General features: G+C 36.3%; 5 protein-coding genes across 20 annotated transcripts in view; 3 read left to right on the forward strand and 2 right to left on the reverse strand.

Moving 5' to 3' along the window:
* Window positions 1-11,494, forward strand: part of LOC105828784 — a 43,711-nt gene extending 32,217 nt beyond the window's left edge. The window contains exons 7-11 of the mRNA XM_012667276.3: window positions 2,324-2,980; window positions 3,191-4,161; window positions 4,416-6,948; window positions 7,024-7,179; window positions 7,448-11,494. Of these exons, the coding sequence (XP_012522730.3) occupies window positions 2,324-2,980; window positions 3,191-4,161; window positions 4,416-6,948; window positions 7,024-7,179; window positions 7,448-7,617 (4,487 nt within the window). The 3' untranslated portion in view covers window positions 7,618-11,494. The remainder of the gene's footprint in view (window positions 1-2,323; window positions 2,981-3,190; window positions 4,162-4,415; window positions 6,949-7,023; window positions 7,180-7,447) is intronic.
* Window positions 11,392-13,872, reverse strand: LOC105828793 (probable 39S ribosomal protein L24, mitochondrial). Of its 2 annotated transcripts, none has more exons than XM_012667307.3 (6): window positions 13,740-13,872; window positions 12,864-12,980; window positions 12,353-12,535; window positions 12,046-12,248; window positions 11,775-11,961; window positions 11,392-11,555 (listed from the first exon to the last, which is right to left on the reverse strand). In XM_012667307.3, exons 2-6 carry the CDS (start codon window positions 12,957-12,959, stop codon window positions 11,469-11,471), a joined length of 756 nt encoding a protein of 251 aa, XP_012522761.1. In that variant the 5' UTR covers window positions 12,960-12,980; window positions 13,740-13,872; the 3' UTR covers window positions 11,392-11,468. The 2 variants fall into 2 exon arrangements, with proteins under 2 accessions (XP_012522761.1, XP_012522762.1); XM_012667308.3 differs by lacking the exon at window positions 13,740-13,872 and adding an exon at window positions 13,563-13,695.
* Window positions 13,089-15,184, forward strand: LOC105828795. The gene is made up of 3 exons (XM_012667309.3): window positions 13,089-13,913; window positions 14,200-14,392; window positions 14,918-15,184. Exons 1-3 carry the CDS (start codon window positions 13,578-13,580, stop codon window positions 15,130-15,132), a joined length of 744 nt encoding a protein of 247 aa, XP_012522763.1. The 5' UTR covers window positions 13,089-13,577; the 3' UTR covers window positions 15,133-15,184.
* A 47-nt stretch (window positions 15,185-15,231) lies between these two features.
* Window positions 15,232-18,461, reverse strand: LOC105828791 (mucosa-associated lymphoid tissue lymphoma translocation protein 1). Its single transcript, XM_012667305.3, has 11 exons — window positions 18,184-18,461; window positions 17,950-18,113; window positions 17,677-17,863; window positions 17,346-17,613; window positions 17,181-17,273; window positions 16,808-17,033; window positions 16,548-16,731; window positions 16,079-16,293; window positions 15,901-15,999; window positions 15,559-15,812; window positions 15,232-15,478 (listed from the first exon to the last, which is right to left on the reverse strand). The coding sequence occupies exons 1-11, from the start codon at window positions 18,318-18,320 to the stop codon at window positions 15,377-15,379; spliced, it is 1,929 nt and encodes a 642-aa protein (XP_012522759.1). The 5' UTR covers window positions 18,321-18,461; the 3' UTR covers window positions 15,232-15,376.
* A 1,122-nt stretch (window positions 18,462-19,583) lies between these two features.
* LOC105828790 (CREB-regulated transcription coactivator 1) overlaps window positions 19,584-22,484 on the forward strand; it is a 30,647-nt gene continuing 27,746 nt past the window's right edge. For 11 of the 15 annotated variants that reach the window (XM_012667286.3, XM_012667290.3, XM_012667294.3 and 8 more), the window contains exon 1: window positions 19,650-20,703. In XM_012667286.3, coding sequence (XP_012522740.1) covers window positions 20,584-20,703 — 120 coding nt within the window. In that variant the 5' untranslated portion in view covers window positions 19,650-20,583. Of the gene's footprint in view, window positions 20,704-22,484 lie in introns of all 15 variants that reach the window. The other 4 variants (XM_012667289.2, XM_028189913.1, XM_028189914.1 and 1 more) reach the window with 1 other exon arrangement.

Genomic DNA, 22,484 nt, shown 5'->3' on the forward strand with positions numbered 1-22,484 from the left:
ATTCTGGATGTTGTACGCCCCACATCTAATCAGGTATATTATCTTGTAACGTTTATTAGCCGTTTTTAACCGATTAATACATCAGTAAATGCAGAGCGCATATTATTCAATCTTGGCCCTTTATATATTTTTTTCTAGTTTTGTTACCTCTCTCAATAATTTACTACAAAATAATACTAGTTCGAAGAATAACAAATGAGATTTTAATTTACATAATTTGTTCAACTGACTGGTTATAATAACTTCACTACAAGTTTGTGATCAAATATTTGCCAAACGCAGATGGAAATATGGTATATCGCCCGATGATTTTTGCAACGACACTTGCGATGAATTTTTCTTTATTATTTTGAAATAATATAAGAAGCAATTTTTATTTCAAAAAATTACTAATCTCTTAATTTACTAAAATCAAATATTTTACGTCATTTTATGAATTTATTATCATACATTTGCATCATTTATTGAGTTCTTCATCCTCAATTATTCCAGCGTCTGTGTTCTCTCTTTAATTTCTTCTTTGATCCGCATTAGATGTAGAGATATGCGATTTTGCGATTTATCATTAGCATCGTGACTTTTATAATTAAACGGTTCCTTACAAATAAGTCCAAAAAATTAAATTTGCAAGAAACAAAAAATTTCTTATTTTCAAATCGTTTATTATGTAAAAAAATATAGTAATTTTCTCAAAAATTTAATAAGAACAAAAAGCCCCTCCCCTCTTACTCTCTCTCTTTCTCTCCCTGTTAATATTATTTTAAAAATTTATTTAAAAAATAAAGAAATGTCTAAACTTGTTTGATTCTTGCAAAAATTTTATATTTACTACCTAAATTCATGCATACTCGGAATGCATTTACATACACGGGAACAGGCGCGGTGTGTCTGATACCGGTACAAATATGGTGCGGTCTGGATGTGCATCGAAAACCATTAAGCAGCGCGAAAGTTGCATCTGTTGCACATATATGCGATCGACGATTAGTTACGCCGTACTGCACTACGCCAGGAATGTTAATCAGAAGTTAGCGCGACGCGTGTTATTAACCGTGAATTAAAGTTAGTCAGAGTTTCGCGGTATGATGGCATGCGTAAGCGTTCGGCAATGCGACAGCATATGCATCGATGATTTGCAATTTACGAATAGGTAGGTAGATATTTTTAGAATTTTCAATTTTATTTGCATATTTCAACGCTCGTAAATAGATAAAAAAAATTAAAAATAAAATTTTATAATACATTTCGATATCCGTCATAAAAAGATACGCTATTTACACTACCTCATCCAATTTAAATATTTCTTAGACTAGATGATGCACATACAAATGTTTTATCAGTAGACTTGCTTTAGAATGTGGGGACCCTTGAACTATGCAAATACATATAAATCAAATAATCTGCATTTTCAAATTGACAAGAAATTTGGAGTAAATCTTAAAGAAACAATGACGTTAATAAAGACAAATTCTTTTCCTTTTTATATGTGATTTTAACAAAAAGTAAAATTTGATTGAGAAATTCTTTTTAGGATAGTGAATTTACTTAACAAATATGAAAGATCGCAAAATTGTACACTCGCGATTCGTCAGACGAAGAGCATAGAAAACCGAATGATGTCATTTTTTAAAACGATAATACATTCACTGCAATGCTTAATGTGTTGATATATGCACGATGAATCATTCAAGTGGTTTGCTGGTTCGCTATTTAATAGTGCAAATATTTCTGCCCATGCACTTCCTTTCCGAAAGAATTCTACATTAAAACATAACATAATAATATACGTTTCATCAAAGCAGAAGAATGCTAAAATAAAATTTAAAAAGTGTACAGAAGAATTCTTAATTAGTTGACTTTCTCGTTAGACATATATATATGTAAAACAGAAAAAGGACGCTATGCAAAAAGTAAAATATTTTCCAACCTCTTACAAGAAGCCACGTAATATTTAACCAAGTAACGAGGATAGTGCTGTTCAAATTCCATCGTCGCAAATTCCATCTCACCTTGAATCCACTACCTTATCAGAAAATAAAACAGACACTCTATCTAACAAACGACAGTTTGTTAAAGCGTAATAGAAATAATAATCAAAATATATTCTATCTCTTGTTCCATCACATTTAAGAAGAAATTACATAACAAAATAATGTTCTGTCCTACTTGAATAAATTTGTATCATTCAAATTTTATATTCACAAGTTCTATGTAGTTTTAATAAAAATTAAAATTTTAGTTATCACACACATATATTATAGTCGAAAGAGTTAAATTTTTATGTCAATATCGAAAAATAATGTAATTGGAAATATTGTTGCAGATACGGTAAATGGTAAAATGGAGAACTGCGGAGGCGGCCAGCGCCTGCCCCCGGACGGGGACGAATTTCCAGCAGCGTATCAAGAATTCAGCAACAGTAGCAACCAGCCACCGTACAGATATATCGCTGCGACAAGGACAGCAACGATAGCCACGAATGGTGGAGGATTGTGCAACGAGAACGAGCCGTTCCGTGCCGGCGAGACTCTTAAAATGCTCGCGAACGACAGCAACGTTGTCGGTTCGAGGAGCATTATTCTACCCGATAGTAAGATGACGTTCACAGGCGCTGAAAACGTGAGGCAGGATATAAACAAAGTCGCTTTGACAAATATGGAGAACGTCCGGTCCGAGATGGGCAAAGCTACGTCGGCTAATGTAGATAGTGTGTGTCAAGACGTGAAGTCCACCGAGATTACTAACGAAGAGAAAAAATCGTCTTATCATACTTCGGAAGATATCGCAAAGAAAAACACTCCCATCGTCACGGGAAGTTCCCTTTATTCTTGTCAGACGACTAACAGCAATTTAATGATGAGCGAGAAGAAGATGGAGATCGCCGGATATTATCACAAGGACGTGACGACGATCGAAGAAGTGCCAAGCCACGTGGAAAAGGACACGCCTGTTGATGCCCCGCCGCCTCTACCATTGACAGGTACTCATTACTTACCTAGCTTCGAATTAAACTTCTTTCCGTCCTCCTCCGAGAAGCTACGTTTGACGAAATATATTATTAAATTATTCAATTCAATATTCCAAGAAGATTGATCTCTCTTCTGTTTAAAATTATCTCGAACATATTGCATCTTTATATTACCTCCGTTTTTTACGCTTTTTTGCAAAAAAAATATTGTATCATTCACAGGTCCACCAAAAACAGAGCAAACGGTTTTACATGCAAGAAACGTTCCTACGATAGAATCTCCACAGAGAAAGTTTTCCCTAAACGGCGATCTCTGGAGACAAGATAACAAGTCCGGGCGATCTGTTCGAGACAAAATCGCCATGTTTTCGTCGCAGAGCAGCCTTGACGCGCCCCTATTTCCTAACGCCTTGACGGCGGCAGCAGCCACGAACAACAAACGCCTCTCCAAGTACAAGTCCTCCGAAGATGTTTGCTGCGACGACAAGAGCAACGGGCAGAAGGAACGGCCGTCTTTCTTCGCCGACAGGACGCAGAGTTCTTTCGATCTCACCGATTCGGCCAAGATTGCGACGGGACATGACACCGCGAAAAAATATCAGAGAACGCCTAATTTGTCTCAGACTGTTCAACCCGTTCTGTTGAGTCCAACTGTGCAAACTACGCGAGCAGTTCCAAAGACGTTACCAATCGTTCCTCCGAAAACTATGTCACTGTCCAGCCCGTTGTCGACTTCGTACGACAAGCAGAACTTCTTAAATACGACGACGAAAAATTATTGCGCAAATACTGTCGAAAGCGGCAATTTGCAGAATGTGAATTCGAGTATCGGTAAAATTGTGGGTTCTTGTAACAATTTTAGCAATTCGATCAAAATAGCGGGCGCGCCTTCGTTGACGCGAGCTACCAGTTTCTCGGGTCCGACACCTTTCGCGCAAGATCGAGATTCTCTGATAGGAGATTCCGTCAGCAACTCAACACAAATCTCGAGGACAAATTCCTTGGCGTCCACGTTCAAGCGACCCGGAGAAGATGTGAGAAGAAACAGCTTGAATCAGTTGATCGAACAGAGACGAAGATCGATATCAAAGTTACGTGGTCTGATTATACCGGAGAAAGACACCGTATCGATTGACCAACCTATCGTCGATCTGCCGGAAATTAAATCACGAGATTCGATATTATTGCATCAGGTAAAATTTGAAACACAATTAACTCAGCATGAGGCATTTTTAATTCAAATTCTACGTTCAAAATCTTAATCTTTATATTTTGTATAATTTTCGCAAAATTTATCAAATGTTATTTTGAGAAATATATTTCTATAAGTAATATTAATATCGTTTTACATAGTATTCACAAATATTATAAAAATAATAATATTTAATAATATTAATAGATAATATTACAAAAAAATATATTGTTAAACGTATATTTTCTTTTTCAGATACCAAAGGCAAATATTCAAGACAAATGGGGGTCTCAAAGTTCCTTGGCCAGCAACGCCAGCACGGCCAGCCAGCCCTTAAAAGCGACAACGTCCTTCAAAATGCCGGCGCCACAGATACACTCCAAGTATTCCCCGGCCTTCAAGAGAAAATCTCTCACGGTTTACGGTACTTCAGTGACAACAAGCTCCGCGATAAATGGCAGCGCACCGATCAAGAGTTCTCAATCAACCGCAATGTCCACGTTTTCGGAGCCACCGAAAAGCCTGGAGAGTATTTGCAGCCCGACGAGAAGCGATTATAGCTTTGAATTTGCCTCGACCACAAGCTCACCAGATGGTTCGCGCACCAGACCGAGAACGATACAGAGGAAAGCTCGCTTGGACTACGATGATTCCGACAACGATTCGGCTGTGAGCAGCTCTCAAAGCAGCATATCTCGCGGCTTCAGTCCGCCAATGTCTCCGGTACCATCGGAAAGATCTACCATCTCATCAGAGAGATCTTATGTCTCCACGGAATTAAACTGCCAACGTCGCCAACCTTTGATTGCGGACAATTTAAGCAGAATCTCAATCGCACGAGATATCAGAGATCCAATTGCTGCATCCAATAAAGATCAATTCGCCTCCAGGATAGGCGTCCTCGGTGAACGGACGTATCTAGCCGAGAGATCGTCTTCCAGCAGCAGCAGCTCGAATCCACGCTCACCACAACCGAACGAGCTTGTTTCGAGGAGTTCGCAGATTCCTCAAAGACAATTGAGACGATCGAACAGCACCGATACAAATTGCAGCACATCGTCGACGCTCACATCTGGGTCACAAGCCAGTGCAGAGTCCCTATCCCGAAGAGTACTAAAGCCGCAGAGCGTGGAGGCGATCAATCGTAAGAATATCCTGGCGAGCGCTAGATGCCGAAGTGGCAGGGATCTGAATGGATCACCGCTAATTCAACGGAAATTTTCGGATGACGAAGATACGGGAAAAGCAGTCGAAAATGGTGGTGCCATTCATCAGATGAGCAATAACTCGAGGAACGATCCCGCGGGCAAACAAGAGATCAAGATTGCATACATAGAAGTCGCGGATCCCTTCGCGGAGGCTGAAGGATCGTTTCAGAGAAAGGGAGAGAAGCCTAAATTGCCGCCTAAAATGAGCTTCCCGCCACCAGCAGTGAGGCCGCCCAAATCCGAAATATTAGAACCGTCAAACGATCTCAAAAGATGGGTTCGAGCGGAAGTGAAGACTTTGGCGCGATCAATGGAAGAAAAAGCGAGCAGCCAATATGAGAAAGATCCATCCATTGCGACTCAAAATTTGGAAATAAGAAACAGTCGTGGTTCCTTATTTAACGAACCTCTTGCTACAGTTTCTAATAACGATTTATCTTTGAAGAACAGGACTACAATAAGCGACACAAAAATCACCGCAATGGAAATCTCAAATAAATCACAAAATAAAGTAAATTTAACTCCTAAAAAAAATATAGAAGATCAAAATGATCTCTTGACGATCTTAACGACAAAGAGCCGCTCCAGATCAGCCATTCACGTTGACGAAGGAACTTTCAGTAAGTCGAAAAGTCAAATGAGCCTAGAAGATATACTTGGCGCTAAATCGGATTCAAAATTACTACGCGCGCAAAACACAGAATCTAAAATCGAGAAAAACAGTATGATAACAAGTTCGCCCGTAAAATCCGCTTGGGAAATTTCAAAGGAAAATCGATACGCGAGAAGAGGCTCCAATACTTCGAACGAATCCTGGTCAGAGGATAGACCCTTCGTCTCGAAAATACCTACCTTAGGGAAAACCAAAACTGTCGATAGCGGCGACGAAATGTCAGAAAGCGTCGAAAGAATGAAAAGTGCGACGGCATCGAAAATTCCGACGTCCCGTGGCCTAAATCGACGAAGCGCCAGCGTCACGGATATGAAGAAAGCCTTAGAAAAGATCGACACGAATCCCGTGCACAGCCAGTTACAACAGAACCCCAGCAATTTGGCCAACAATACTCACAATCGATTTCCAAGTCTAGACAGCAGCGTGGACGAGAATATCGAGACGGAAATGGAGACTGATAGATGCTACGGCGAGCAATTCGGTAGTATTAGCTCATTGGCTAGTAGCACCAGTTTAATCTCGCAACAGGAATTGGCGCAGCTCGTCGAGGAGGCTAGTTTGGAGGAGACACGTGGCGCACACGACGTCATAGTCGTTCTACTCCACAAGGAGAACCCGACCGGCAGCGTTGGCATCACTTTGGCCGGCGGCGCAGACTGCGAAGTGAAAGAGATCACGGTTCACCGAGTGCTGACGCACTCCATCGCGGACAAGGATGGCCGGATACAGAGAGGTGATAGGATTCTCAGCATAAACGGTCGAAGCACGCGAGGTCTCACGCACAGGGAGAGCATGGTGGTGCTGAAGCAGCCGAGATCGGAGGTCGTGTTGGTCGTATCGCGAGTCAGGACGGAGGAAGGCTGTAAGCTAAGGTCACGAACCGCGAGTGTCGAAACCATCGTCGAAGGTAAAAATATATGCTCGCGTGAGAACTCTCACGATAACGGAATTCGGTGTAAATAAAAGAACACGCATCGTATAGGGTTAGAGACGAATGGAAATGTGGAGGACACAGCGTGGGGCCCACCATCGACCGTAGCGATTTACAAGGACGGAGCTGGTCTGGGATTTAGTCTGGAAGGCGGCAGGGATAGTCCCCTCGGGGATAGACCTCTAATCATCAAGAAGATATTCACCGGTAAATTATATAGTATATTTGCAGTCGTAACGTCAGCATATTAAAGGATACGCTGATAATAAGATCAACGATTGTTGCATTGCAATGACAAAGATAAGCTAATAAAAATTGTATAATGTTCCAAAGTACGTAATATGTCAATATTATTATAATATGAATTGTTATAAATATGCAATGTGGCAGGGCAGTACGCTGGCAGATAGAAGTGATAACGTACTTCTCTTCATAATTAAAATGAGATGTATCTCAGCTTTATTTTTTACAACAGGAGGTGCTGCCGAGAAAACAGGTGCTTTGAAAGCCGGGGACCAACTGCTCGAAGTAAACGGTAACGACGTGACGCGAATGTCGAGGATAGAAGCGTGGTCTTTGATGAAGAAGCTACACGACGGTGAAGTAAATCTCCTAGTCAGGCATCCTGCCACTAAATCCTCGTGAAGAATACGAAATCCCGATCGTATGATACAAAAGAAACGTAGAAATGTGCCAAGCAAGCAACTGGATAATTTTTCGATCAATATTTGTAGGCATAGTGTTGGGAAAAATAATTATTTAAAGGATGTATCTATAATAAAAACTATACTATTTGAAATAAGTATTTTGTGTAATAAGTACGAAAAGTTTTTTATCTACTGCACAAAAGACTTATTTTAAATAGTATTTTTTGTATAGATACATTTTTTAAATAAATATTTCTATTGAATCTATTTCAATTTTTTCCCAGCATTGCGTAGACATAATGGGTAATAAGATATGTTATTAATTTGTTCAAAGAGAGATTTTAGATACAAATCAATATATTATACATGAAAAGCTTTTTCTCATGCTCGTAAATTTAAATAGTGCAGCTATTTAAATAATGTTTAATCAGAATCAAAAGCTCAATCTCGCCAATTTATGAAAAGAAATGAGCTATGCTATTTCTAGTAGCGTTTAAATAAATCGATAACTATCATACATTCGCTGCTCTAAGAATTGCATTATCATCTATTATAAATTTAACAAGCAACTTGTTAATTAATAAACAAAAAGAAAAATTGGCAAGTCTGTGTGATTTGCTAATTTATTTTCTAATCAACTTCTGATCAAACATCTTGTAAATCTTGCACATCTTGTAGAATGAGTCTTATACATAAAATAATGTGATAATGATACGATGCAATAATCTTGACATTTTCATCGTAATAGAATCAATACTACAAAAGGAGACTTAACAGCTATAAACTTCCAATTTGAATAGACAATACAAAATGCAATATTGTATTCTATATGCAATGATTAGATGTGGAATAATATTTTCGTTAAATTTCACTAAAAAGAGCAGCGATATAGAGTCTTAATATACTATATATTTTGGGAAATTTTAATATATGCCATACGCAAGCAAATTGTAATGAATGCTGTTGAATTGAAGTAGATACGTCAATTAATCATTTAATTAAAGCGATATATCGTTGATACGAATCGTTCGTACGACATTAATTCCATAGTGCCGGCCGTGCAGTAATAGTTAAGGACTTAAGGATTTGCGACAAGTAAAATAGCTGAATAGATAGTTATAATATGAGCCTGATTGTAGATTGCCTATCTCTAATCGATTTTATCGTAGCTACCCCGTCGCCTTACTATAGTGGTTCCTGTTACGTTAGGATATGAAAATTATTTTTATACAAAGTGGTGGTCAGAATTGATACGCCGTTATAGCAACGAGAGAAAGTAGCGCGAGAGTTCGTTTCAGTTGCCTAAGGATGTAACTTCGATTAAAAGTTAATTAATTTAGTTAGCGATTAACTCAACTGATAATTGCTTGTAATAATATTTCTAATAATATGAATTATCTCTAATCGAATATTTCTTTCCACGTTTCTTTCCATTAAATAACAAAAAAAAATCAACAATATTCTATCTATGTTGACAAAATAGTATAAATATTGTACTTGATAAGTTAATCGCTGATTATCTTAGAGATTAGTCGAAGTTGCTTTTGACACAATAAAATCATACTGAAAAAAGAATTTGATAATAGCTACCAAATGTTGATTAATATAAAATAAATATTTGATTAAATAATTTTATTTTTTTTAATATTGTAAGTATAATTGAGAAGAATTAGAATTGTAAAGTATTTACTAATTTAGAAAAGTAAAATTATTTCTGATTATATTAATTATTTGGTAGCTATTCTTCAATCAAGCTATTTTAATCAAATTCTTTTTTCAGTGAGACAGATTTGTGCTAAAAAGTAGTCCCCCAAAAATGTGGACATAATTTTCAGGCTAACTATGATATGCATTTCTCTAAAACATAAAGTCAATTTAGTGTGCCTATGCAATTGAATAAAAAGTTGAAATTAATCCAGTTTTATATCATAAACATAAAGATAACGTGATATAAATATTACTATACAAGTAAAATATTTATAAAATAACTAACAATAAAATAAAATTTCCTTTGCAGTTAGCCTGAAATGTATAGCGGGTTAGAATTGTTCAAATTTTTATTTGAACTTTACTAAAAAGAGTTTGAAAGACCATTTTAATGTCATCTCGCGACTATCCGTAATAACTAACAAATTTTTAATTTGTTCGCTGTTGAGAAGCCTAATCAAATCTACAATTAAATCAATACCTGTCACATTCACGAGATCACGTCGATTGTGATCACCTCATCATCGTTAATGCACAGGATAAATCATGCATTTAATCAGGCAGAGACCGCATCGCGCAGCGTATACGTGAACAGAACGCTGTTTCACTTCTCTCTCCCCCCCCTCTTCCCCCCCGCTCCCCCTCCTCTATCTCTCTTACTCTCAACTGTCTCTTTCTGCATCTTACGTTCGGTCTATTGTCGAGATATCATCGGCGAGAAGTTATCCCGCGCACGAGGCGCGACGCTTTGCGTAATTAGTAATTTCGCCGGGATAGTAAGGATATAATGAGACGAGACGTCAAGTAATTATTTCAGACTAGGAATGGCGCGAAGGGAAGGAAGATGGCGGACGACCGCATAAATAACTTTGGCATTAAAGACGCTCGGTAACATCAACTAATAGCCCAGCAAGAGTGACGCTAAATGAAGTCTCAATAACGTCTTGATGTCTCTAATGATCAATAAGATATCGTTTGATTGCTGGAAGTAACGTAACATCGATATTATATGTTACTATTGGCTTATTGGTAGGTTCTCGTTCCGACTTTCCGTCGTCTTGCGTTTCATTACACCCGATCATTCTTCTCCCCGCGCCTGTTGCATCCTTCTGTTAAAGAATATAGCGGGATAAAGTACGACTCACCGATCTCGATAAACATCTCGAGGAGTAGGAGGGAGACAGGCAACAGGAGTAGCACCCGGGACGAAAGACGAAACGACACTTGATATAAATGCATCCTTGATCGTGATCGGCGTCGAAATGACCGAAGTGCAGTCGCGTCTAGCGTGAAGTGCGCCGGTGTAGGCGATCGATCCATTGATCGATTTGAATCGACTGCAATTCGCCAGCTCATTCTATACGGTTTGAATGTGTGTTGAGATATTCAAATGTTAGAGATCATGATTTTCCATCGACTCTAATTTATTTAAAATATTTTAATCTTCGAAATAGCGTTCTGCTCATTAATTTTCTTGCATCCGCACGTGGCCATAAATTTCCAATGACATTGAACCGCGAACTAATCAATCGTTAGCTCAATCTCAATTGCAATTACTGAAATTACGAATACGCCAAGTTAGAAAAAAAGAGTGTCATACATAGCAAAAAATATTAATATAAAAAATGTATATTGGAATATATATTTAAATATAATACGAGGCGTTTCGGGATTTGCATTTAATTAAAATTTTGTGCTGTGATATGTATGAGTGACACGATTTAGTATAAAACAAACAACTATTGATTGAGATACTAATGAATATTATTACGTATTTTAATCCAATGTAAATTCGTTATATATGTAAAGTACTGAATTGTTTGTTTCTTTTTATTATTGTTTAGTGTTATGAATGCTTTTTTTATTGTGTATTTCCTATAAAAAGCGTTGCAAACACTTTATAATATAATTTTTGTTAAAAATACAAAATCTTTCAAAAGAACCAACAAAAGGAAAGTAAAAATTATTAAGAAATTATATTAGAAAATTAAATTTTCGCGCATTTTTTCTCTGAAAAAGATTGTGTGAGATGAAAGATTTCTTGAGATTATATTAGAAAATCATGTTCTTTGTTCGCTTAATATATTTATTAAATACTATAATTGTACATTGAAAATAACAGCGAATTGTATATAACAATAATTAATACCAATAAAATTTCTTTGGAACACGATCTTCCTTAATGCCCATTTCATCCATGATGTCCATCTCGAAAGTCTTTAATGCTGGCTGTAAGTACAAAAGATGCATCTAATTTTTTTATTTCAATTCTATTTGTATGTAAAATTTAATTTGCAATTTAATGTTTATTGTCAATTTAAATGTTGCAGTGAAACTTTCATTCTTGTTGTATTTATAACTTTTTGATGTAGCATAACATGGTATATTATAGATATTATAAATATTAAAAATAAATACAAATAAATTCGAGACATTTATTTTACATACTTCAAAAGTTATCTTTTCCACATCAGCTTTGATTGTATCTTTTGGTTGCTCTTGATATAACTTAGGATGTTTGTAATCTTTCGTTTCTTGACTCGAAATTGGAATAGGAATTACTCTACCAGTTCTCACAGATACGCGTACATGTTGGCCATCCTCCGTGTACCGCCATTCTATTGGAGTTCCTTGCCTACAATATGTGTTGTTACATATAAAACGTATGACATCAATAATACATGTTCATATTTATAAAATAAAGCCATTAACCACTCACATATCTGAAGGGTCGACTAATTGCACTTGCGAAGTTACTAATAGTGGTTGTTCTTGCAGTGTGTATATACCAGGAAACTTTTTACTCTTCATAGTAGCTGTCATCTTTGTATTAAGTCCTTCAACAATTACCCAATTTCTTTCTTGATAAATCTCTTTTACAATCCCTTGCTTTCCTTTATCTTTACCTACTAAAACTTCTACCTAAACAGAAAACTAAATCTGTAGGAATAATATCTATGTATTAAAATAATACTAATACATTTCTCTTTACATTTTATATAAAAAATTATATTAGTAAAACGTACCCTATCACCTCGGAAGAAGCTCCAATCCTTAATAGGCTCAACATAAATGAATGAATGATTTGCATGAGGCGCATTATCTTTATGAAATTGAGTAGTCCACGGACGATGTATAGAAAAATGAAATCGTTTTCTTTCGATTGTACGTGGCAGATAATTTGGCTTACGAGGTGTCTTCCAGTAAACCTTGTTTTAATAATTAACAAATGTTAAAATTAATAAGAATGCTATTCCAATAACTGATGAAATTTTAGGTAACTGGACGAATAATTAATTTAATCAACAGCATACAGTAAAATTTCTACCTATACACTTTATCATTCCCAATCTATTTTTTTTTTTTTTTCCCATATGTTTAATAACGAAAAATTAGTTATTTTACTTATGTTGACAAAATAATACAAAATATCTAATAAATTAAATTATCGATCCAATTAACCCTTAAGGCTCAATCATGAATATTCCATGAATCGATTTCTATTCATAACTGAAATAATTTGACAATTGTGCAGACCTGTCTCATAGATCGTTCTATGTAACTGTCCGGTAGATTTGCATATTTCTTTGACCATTCTCCTATTCGTCTTAACAAGCTGGACGTCAGTTTCATCTCTATTTCTTCTACACCAAACTACACCAAAATTATAATTATACTTTAATATTAAAATTTTCTTGTTCTTTTTTAAATATCGTGCAAAATGTGCAATTTTTGTAATTTTTGGTTATGTTGACACACGTAGAATAAACGCGATCATCAGGCGCGCTCAATAATTTAGGGAATTTAGGAAACTATTGAAAGATAAAATTTTCAAATAAAATGTATTTTCCTCTTCTCTTTTTTATTAGTATTTTTTTTTTCAACATTAACTTTTTCTTGTTTATTAATTTAAATTATTTTTAAGCAATTTTAGTACAAAAGACAGATATAGTAATTTTTCTAAACACCACAATTAATTTACATCTTCGATTGGCGCCAAGTACGAAAATTTTTTAATTAAACAATCGCTAAATAATAAACAACTTTTTGCGAAAAACGTTACAAAGTGCAATTTATGTTTAATGTGACAGCGATGCAACGTAAACGGTTTCAAAGATTCTCGTGAACATTATGGACCTGATCTTCAATGTTATGATTTTCGGTGTTATGAAGATAGGTTAGAAAAACATTTGGGTGCTCTGTGATTTTGATTTCTGTACAAGATTTTTGCATTACCTTATACGAATCATAATGTTAATGCCAACAATTAGAAAGAGCATGCCTTGCAATGTGCGACGTATCGCTGCGTGTATCGCTTACAGAAATAAAACGCGGACGAGGATTACACGACAATACAACGAGTTGAATTTGCTATCCACCTCGCTCCCGAATGTTGCGGCCTGCAGAACTTACAGCAACGAGACGGATTCCAAGCCAAGTGTCTCCCTGCCGATGCTTGTAAACGACGCCGAAGTATTCAAGCCGTCTCTCTTAATTCCATTTCGTCTCTTTTTCTTGTCCTTCAGGACTATTCCGCATATAGATAAAGAGTTTGATATAGCTCAAATTCTCAATGGAGCCAAATATGTATGAAATCTTTGTGACTGTTATTAACATTCTATACACATATTTTTCGGCACACATGTAATACCGATTAGTGTAGACTTCTGAGTTAAGTTTTATTATTCTTTTACAAGATATAAATATATATTCTTAATTCAATGACTCTTACATTGTCTTACATATACTTAACACTCTCTAGAAAGTATTCGTATGATTGTTTACTGAATTGTCAAATTGTGTGTGTACAGAGTGTTAGAAACACACTGTAATATTGATTGACTATTGATAAGCATTTTCTTGCGTTTTCCAGGCAGTAACAGTGATATCCAAGGCTTTAGCGATTAGAGACTATGATTCATTGGAAGGTCTTGTAGCAGAAGATGTGATAGAAGTTTTAAGGACAAAGATCGAGACTCTCAGCGATGAGCAGAGACAATTAATTGCAGTGATTGAAGAAGCTATTGTATTTCAAGTTCTATGTGATATCGCTGCTACGACAACAGGTGAACAAAATTATTAATTATCTGTCTGTAATCTGAATCTTTTTTGGCACAAATAAAATTTTACTACTCAAATTTAATTTTTATTATGAAATAAAATTTTTAATATTGAAAAGTAACCCTGAATTTTTTTCAATTTTCTGAAAGCCTAAAATTGTAAAAAAAAACTTGAGTTATTCAAAAGACTTAGATTACAGACTGAATTAAAATATAATTAAAGTAAACAAAGGATTAAATTAATACTCTGTACACACTTTGTATCTTAGTATCTTCTCTATGCACATTGGATCATTTTATAATTAATTTTAACAAGAAAATCCTTCAATAACTCTTGTATACTTTAACATCTTTAGAAAGTATTTGTAGGATTGTTTATTGAAAAACAATTGTGTGTAATGTTATAACTGGTTATAAGGAATTTTTTCAAAGAAAACAAATTTATAGAACAAAATTGTTGAATTGTGTGTACAAAATGTAATAACAATACTATATTTCGAAACATACATTGATTGCATCTTTTATTTACAGATGAAGAGCATTCCATTGAATTTAAAATGATTTGCCACTATTTTCCCACAGATATGGTTGAGAGAAAGATGCTGGAAAATCTTACTTTCAAAGATTTCTCTAAATTAGAAAGCTTTTTAATTTGTAATTACACATTTACCCGTAAATATGTAAATAATATTGGTGGTTCATGGATTGCGACTTTTGTAAATCATTTCAGTGGTATCATGACGTAGACGTGTCAATATATTTGCAAAATAGTTCAAAATAAAATAAAATTCATATTAATTTGTTCAATCATTTGTTATAGAAAATAAGCCATTGTTTTAGGATTACAATTTTTTAATGAAATCAATGCAGTACAAGCTTATTTACATACATTATATTGTGTTTCATACAGGTGTGTATGTGTAAAATAGAAAATATATTTTATTCATAATCAAAATATACCTATTAAGTTTATACATTCAAAGAAATGTATTAGTTATTGATTTTTTTCAATAGAGGAATATACTCTTTAATATGTAACGATGTTGCGCCAATAGCCGTTCCATTTTTTGTCGCGGACACAACTAAAGGCCCCTGTAAAATAAAATACGAAATTTCGTGAAATGATACATATTTATCACATATATACAATAAAATTTACACGTTTAAAGTACCTGAGGATTATATATCCAACATTCATTAGAACCTTGGAACAAATTATTAGGTTTTGTAGACACATAGTTATAAAAATTTATTTCTAAATCTTCTAAATTACACACTGAGATCTTGATTATATTTAAATAAGGCTCCATAACTAACGAGGCAACACCTTTGGCGGAAATACCAGCTTTGCTGAAGTTTATTTCGAAAGATGTGGTTGAGAAAGTTATTAATTCATTCAAATCATTCAATGCAGATGACTGATCTCCTGCAATGGTAGTATAATACATATATATATTTTTTTTTAATTTCGATATTGTACGTATTATAAGATTTAGATAATCATCTACAATTACTTTTGTAAATTGCATCAGTAAGACGAAAAGGTTTAGTAATTGTTAAGGCAAACATTGGAATTTGATTTCGTTCTGTTCCTTTTAACAATCTGTCTATTGCTGCAAGCATAAATTAATTAAATTATTGATTAGGAAATATTAAAACTGTAATATATATATAAATCCTTTTTTATCTTACATTTTCCTACTTCCTCAAATACTTTCGTGACTGGAATATTTTTATTGATATATTTGCTCAGATGCATCGCATACAATCCATATTTGCTATTTGTTCTTTCGTAACTAGGGCGATGACTAGATGTGGAGTACGCTTGTACTAAATTTCGTAGATTTTTCCTGCTCTTATATTCTTTGACATTTGGTATTTCGTTATGAATTTTAGGATTACATTCTCTTAAAAACATATATTCTTTGGTATAGTGTGTCTGAATATCTGATTATAATATTGATATAATTTTTATGCTCAAACTTTAGATATATACAAAGTTGGATAAGTTAATATTTTTAACACTAAATTGATTTTATAAGCCATTAGCTTTAATTTTATTGTGTGTGTGTGTGTGTGTGTGTGTGTGTGTGTGTGTGTGTGTGTGTGTGTGTGTGTACACATATACATATAATAATTGCCTGTGTATAAAACTACTTACTTTGGTGGAACAGTTTGACACATGTCCAATATTGTTACTAAAAGAGCAGGATCATTTTGCAATAATACAGCTAACAATTCACTTTCACAAATTGCATTTTTTCTCAAATAAGATTCTGGCGCATTAACAGCAAGCATGTAGCTTTCTTGCATCTTAAAACCATGTCCAGCATAGTAAAACAGTCCTATATTAATGTAAGTTTTAATGAGAGTTTTAATAATTTATATTTATAATTCTATAACATATTTGTAATAACACACCATAAATTCCTTCTGTTAAAACTTCACCAAACATTTTTATAGCATTCTTCATCTGTTCAAGTGTTAAGTTTATAAGGCAGATTACTTTAAAACCTATTTCCTTTAATAAATTACCAATTTTTGCAGCATCGTTTCTAGGTGTCTCCAGACACTTGTGATTTTCATAATTATCATTTGCAATGATTAAAGCTATCTTTGCAACTGCCTTTTCGCGAGGAAGATCCAACTGTATCATATATACATGTATTATATATATAGTTTTAAAAAGATTGAATTTAAATTTCAACTTTATAATTTGAAAGATTGAATCACACATTTAATCTTTATTTAAAATTTTCATAAAATAATGAATTATATAACGTGTAATCTTTACCATTACATAACTTCTTTGAGTGATCACTTCATTCACGTTATTAGTTATAAAGCAATGATATTTTCCTTCATGCTTAGAGCTGAACCGTTTTATCTAGAATATATTAATTTTGTTTTGTTATTATAAAATATAGCTCTTTTTAGTGTTCATTTTGTGTATACTTACATGTAATATATTAGAAATTTCTCCTTCTAATCTTGTATTATCTCTAAACCATTGATAACGTGGTTCCGGATAACCCCGTGCTATACATTTAATTATAAGATCTTCGTCTTCCTTAATTTCTAAGAAAGCAGGTGGTTGCTGCTGTATGACTACAGGTACAAAAGTTATATTTATAAAAACTGATTTTGTCAACAATGTAGATATTACTGTCTCTCTGTCATTGGTAACTTGTGAAATTTTGCAATTATACTCTCCACCCTGATCGTAGCTATAAGAAATTATAACAACTATAATTTATCCTGTTGTATTACAAATTTTACAATATTTTTACCTGTTTATAACAATGTTAAGTTCAAAGCTCTGTTGTTCCTGTAGCTCGACATTATTGTGATACCATTGGTAACTTGGCGACGGTATACCTGTAGCTTTGCAAGAAAGACGAAGGTGCTGACCAAGAGATATTTCTAAAGTATCACATTCCAAATCGTCGGAGGGATGTTTTGTTATTACTGATGGCTCTAACAATTTCATTAAAAATTAGACGATTGTCAACATCTTACTAACAGCTGCAACAATTGAACTGTAGATGTAGATAGATATGTACCTGGATAATGTAAAACTGATAAAACATTGCCGAGTTCGCAATCTCTGAGCAACGTGCATAATATTCCAACTGTACACATTTTTATATTGAGTTCAAATAGCAAATTGTCTGCTGGTGTTTTTGTAGTACTGGTACTTCGTTCTAACGACTGTAGCCAAGATTTCCTATATGTAATAATTATTAAAAAGATTTGAAGGCAGATACCATATACTCAATTAGTTTTTTTCTCCTTACCATTGATATCCCAACTGTTCAGCTACGTGACAACCGAGTACCTGCCAACTCGAGTTCTTATTTAACTCATAAATTAATTCGTTGTACAAGATCAATGGGATATGTTCTAAGTATATATCTTCATTGATTTTTGCCATTTTAAATAATTATATTATTACACAATTTAAACGATCGAATTGAAAAACGTTGCAATCTTGCTACTGTCAAATAGGTGCGTCACTTAATTGCTGCAGGCATTTTCCTCGATATGAAAGAAGGAAACTAGTGAATAAATGTATCGTATTGCAGGGAAAAATGGATTTATTTCAATAATTTTTTTTCTAAGATTTCTTTATTAGAAATATAACAATACTTCTTGAAAAATCACAAAATTCAATATTACAAATTGCATCATATCTTATTTTGCATGAAGTTTTTTTTTAAGCATGTTTCTTCGTAAACAAGTGTGAGAGACAAACAAGACGATTTTTTTATTATGATTTTTCAGTCACATTCATTGTCTGCGTTTATTCGAGAGAAATAAACGATTGTGCTATGAATAAATCTTTTTGTAAGATTGGCTTTTGCCTTTAGCTCTCGTCTAGATTTAATAGTAGAAACCAATAGTAATAAAGAATCGCTAGGGCGCTCAATATTTGCTCTGTTTTTTTCTCTGAACGCAATTATTCGTCTTCCAATAAGAAATCTTATTTTCTGAAAGCAACCAGAAGCGATTGGTCCAATGCTTTAGTGACAAATTATTTGTAGAACGACTAGGGATTGATTATTAGAGATTTAGGTAAATGGAGAAGCGTAACCGGCTTTACAGTATCGCAAAAAGCAATATTATTTTAATTAAAATATTAATAAATAATTAAAAATATTATTTTACTTAATAAATAGATAATTTGTAGTTTTGCAGTTGGCAACCTATTTTAGAACTATTTGGCGCTTCTGCGTTTGCTCTAGGAAAAAATGGCAAAGTCCCTAGGGATCGCATTACAAATATGGCCGCGGGAGAGAACGACAACGACGGTGATCGCGCGGCGCGAAGTTGCAGTTTCTGCGCAATGCGCGTGGCGCGCTACGCCGCATGATCTTGCGTATCAGTGTTCGCCAGTGCCATCCGGAGTGATCCGGAAGATGTACGTTGGAATTTGGATTACACGGAAAACAGTGCAATAATAGTGATCCGTGAGAGGTTCCGCGGACGGCGGTTCCGTGTCGTCGATCGTCGTCGGGGAAAAAGCCAAAAGGAACACGGTCGCGCGAAGGAAGCGGACGGGGTCGGTAGGGTGGCTGTTGCTGCTGCTGCTGGTGGTCGGCGGTCGTTTTAGTGGCGGCGGTAGTGGTGGTCGGTGGTAGCAGCGGCGGCGGTGGAGGTGGTGGTGGTGGTGGTCGTGGTGGTGGTGGGCGCTCCGGGTTCCGCGAGTGTCCGCGAAAACCTAGTGCCGCGAGCCATCATGGCGAACCCACGGAAATTCAGTGAAAAGATCGCGCTGCTGAACCAAAAGGAAGCGCAGGACTCGGCGGCATTCGAGGCGATCATGAAGGAGGTTTCGAACGTCACGAGCAGAGTAAGGAAATACCAGTATTATCCTTTGGCGTGGGTGGCTCGGTGCCGTGCCGCGATCGCGCCGTGACCCGTCGTGCACCTCCCTCGGCTCTCAGATGTTAGAACGTAAACAACGGGTGTCCCCCCCTCCCCTCTCTCGGCCCCGCGCTCCCCTTCCCCTGTCGTTCTCGTTCTCGTTCTCCTTCCGATCCCCGTCTCTTTTTGTCATTGCGGTTACCGCGCTGTTGATCTCTCTCCGTGTGCATACACGCGTGCGTGCGTGCGTGCGTGCGTTCGTGCGTGCGTGCGTGCGTGCGTGTGTACGTGCGTGTCTGCCTGCCTGCCTGTCTGTCTGTCTGCCTGCCTGTTCATTCTCCCGTCTACCCTACCGCCCGCCCGCCTGCCTGCTTGCCTGTGTATCGGCCGGGTTGCTCCGCGAGCGAGAGCGTGTGTGTATGTGCGTGTTTACTACTGTGCAAGTGCATCGCGCGCGCGACTGCCGCGTATTGTCTGCACGCGTATATACGCCGCGTTATCGCGAGCAATACCGTGCACATACATACGCGCTCCGATTATACGTACGTCGCACGCTCGCGCGCGCGCGTCTAGTGTGTGCGTGTGTGCGTGCATGTGTGTACGCGTGTGTATGGATTTTCGTCGCGCGCGAGACGCACGCCGATCCAAACGCGCGCCGCTCGGAGGCGCTTATCGAGGTGCGATTACGCGCAACGCGGATTAATTAATCTCTCGCGCCCGCGGGAGCGCGATCAATCCCGTGCCGCGAATCGATCTGCCGCACGAAATTCCCGCGTTTCAATCCGTACGGACCGGATGAATGAACGAACGTACAACGACTCTGCTCCGACATGGCCTTTTCGTGCCTTCGAATTTATTTTCGTTCGTCAATTCCGCGTTTCGGAGTCGCCACGTGGGATTTCGGTTTCGTCGAGGTAGAAGAGCGGAGAGAGGGGAGGGAATATCGGGAGGTAAGTGGCGTTTCCTCGGGCGGTCGGGAAAGCGCAGCGGCTTGACGTTCGATTCGTTTCGATGCGCATGTAAACATTCCGCTCTCTCAATAGCAGCGCCGGCGGCCCTCGAGGTATTTTCAACGGGAGCGTCGGCGAGGTTGGGTCGATGCATTTAGCGTCCTCGAGCGCGCACCTCCGCATGCCCCCGTGCTGCGTGGTTAAAACGGGGCGCCGCGCCGGGGAGCGTTCTCCAATCGCTGTCGGAAAGATAAGGAACGTCTCGCGGGACCGTTCGACCGCTATCCCGAGTATCTCTCTCGGGCCGAAAACCTTCTGGAACGAAATGAAACGGGATTGCGGCTCCACGTCTTATTCCGCGCGAGGGATGAGAAGGAGTCGCAATTTAAGTGTGCCGATTTTGGAGCCTCCGCTAGTGACAACAAGTAATGACGGTGCTTTGTCTTCTTTTTGTAGTTTTTCAATCTGATCTTTAACAAATTTGAATTTGTCGGGAAAATTTTAAAATACACAGCAGATGTGAAGTTATTAATAAGAACGGCACGTTAATGAAAGTAAGCTGTAATAAGTAATATTAAAGTGAAAACCCATCAATATGTGAACAATACAAATTAATAAATGATCTTATTTAGCCAAAACAAATCTTGATACTTAAAAGTATTTTTTTTACAAATCTTAGAATTGTCGGTGATAAAATACTAAATAAAAAATAAAATACTCTGGGAGAAAAATCTTTCAACCAAAGACGTCACGAGAACAACAATGTACCATAGTTAAGATTTAAAATAGTTTCCATCAACAGTGCTTTTGCTTTTAGATATTAATAATTTCTTAATTTTGTTTTAATCAAAGAAACAAGTTATTATGAATTATTAAAGATGAGAGCATTAATATGTTTTACTAGCAGGAAAATGCGAATTAATACGTTTGTAAAGCTCGGCTATGTAATAATTTATGATACTAGATGTTTAATAGCTTTACATGCTGATTTTCCAACAAATTAAAATGTTTTCAAGATCATAATTAGATTCAATATTTCAAAAACTACAGAAAAATATACCATTATTGCTGTTTCACGCTCAAGAAAAAGCGTTTATTTTAAGACATTAAAAAATGTTTTGTTTCTGTTATCTTATTTGTCAGATACTTAAAAAATTTAACATTTTGAATTTAAATACCACATAGATATTTTTAAATAGTTAAAAAGACAAAACATTTTAAAATCTTAAAATTAAACACTCTTTTAATGCCAAAATCGGCACATTTTTTACATCAACGTTTGTTTGATGTTTAAACGCTGTTACATGTAGACGTCAAAATGCGATCATTTAGAACAGGAATCGATAAACTTGGCTACCCGCGTAATTATTATTATTTATTAAATTTCCTTTAATAAAAAATTGTTTTCTATCTTGTTATGTAAGTACCATTGCTTCTTGATCCTCAAGGCTTAAATATTTACAGATACAGAATAAATTTACCGACTCTTGCTTTAGAATGAGAATCGTTTAAATTTGACTTTCAAATATTAACTCTTAAATCGTCGTATCTCATCTACCGACTAAACACAGGAGAATCGAATTCCGTAAAATTTTACAATGCCTATACGTAGGAAAATTTCGTGCGCGCTGCTCAAATTCGTTCACGGCTAGAGCATTGCCTAGAGTACCGTTTGAATCGACAATCGGGGAACGGAATCCGCTATGGAGATAAGAACCTGTTTATCGGAGCGTGGGTCCACAGGAAGGCCGATACTACGTCGTCGCGAAGGCAACGCTTGT

Source organism: Monomorium pharaonis, chromosome 8, assembly GCF_013373865.1.
Source record: "Monomorium pharaonis isolate MP-MQ-018 chromosome 8, ASM1337386v2, whole genome shotgun sequence".
NCBI lineage: Eukaryota > Metazoa > Arthropoda > Insecta > Hymenoptera > Formicidae > Monomorium > Monomorium pharaonis.

What these genes read in the sequence shown, in the direction of transcription:
- LOC105828795 (XM_012667309.3), top strand. Translation starts at nt 13,578, where the DNA reads ATGTTAATGCCAACAATTAGAAAGAGCATGCCTTGCAATGTGCGACGT. An exon ending in TTCTCAATGGAGCCAAATAT is followed by an intron (nt 13,914 to 14,199) that starts GTATGAAATCTT and finishes TGCGTTTTCCAG; the next exon opens with GCAGTAACAGTGATATCCAA. An exon ending in TATCGCTGCTACGACAACAG is followed by an intron (nt 14,393 to 14,917) that starts GTGAACAAAATT and finishes TTTTATTTACAG; the next exon opens with ATGAAGAGCATTCCATTGAA.
- LOC105828791 (XM_012667305.3), bottom strand. Translation starts at nt 18,320, where the DNA reads ATGGCAAAAATCAATGAAGATATATACTTAGAACATATCCCATTGATC. An exon ending in GAACAGTTGGGATATCAATG is followed by an intron (nt 18,114 to 18,183) that starts GTAAGGAGAAAA and finishes TATTACATATAG; the next exon opens with GAAATCTTGGCTACAGTCGT. An exon ending in TTTAACAGAAGGAATTTATG is followed by an intron (nt 16,732 to 16,807) that starts GTGTGTTATTAC and finishes ACATTAATATAG; the next exon opens with GACTGTTTTACTATGCTGGA.
- LOC105828793 (XM_012667307.3), bottom strand. Translation starts at nt 12,959, where the DNA reads ATGAAACTGACGTCCAGCTTGTTAAGACGAATAGGAGAATGGTCAAAG. An exon ending in TAGAACGATCTATGAGACAG is followed by an intron (nt 12,536 to 12,863) that starts GTCTGCACAATT and finishes TATTAAAACAAG; the next exon opens with GTTTACTGGAAGACACCTCG. An exon ending in TTAGTCGACCCTTCAGATAT is followed by an intron (nt 11,962 to 12,045) that starts GTGAGTGGTTAA and finishes CACATATTGTAG; the next exon opens with GCAAGGAACTCCAATAGAAT.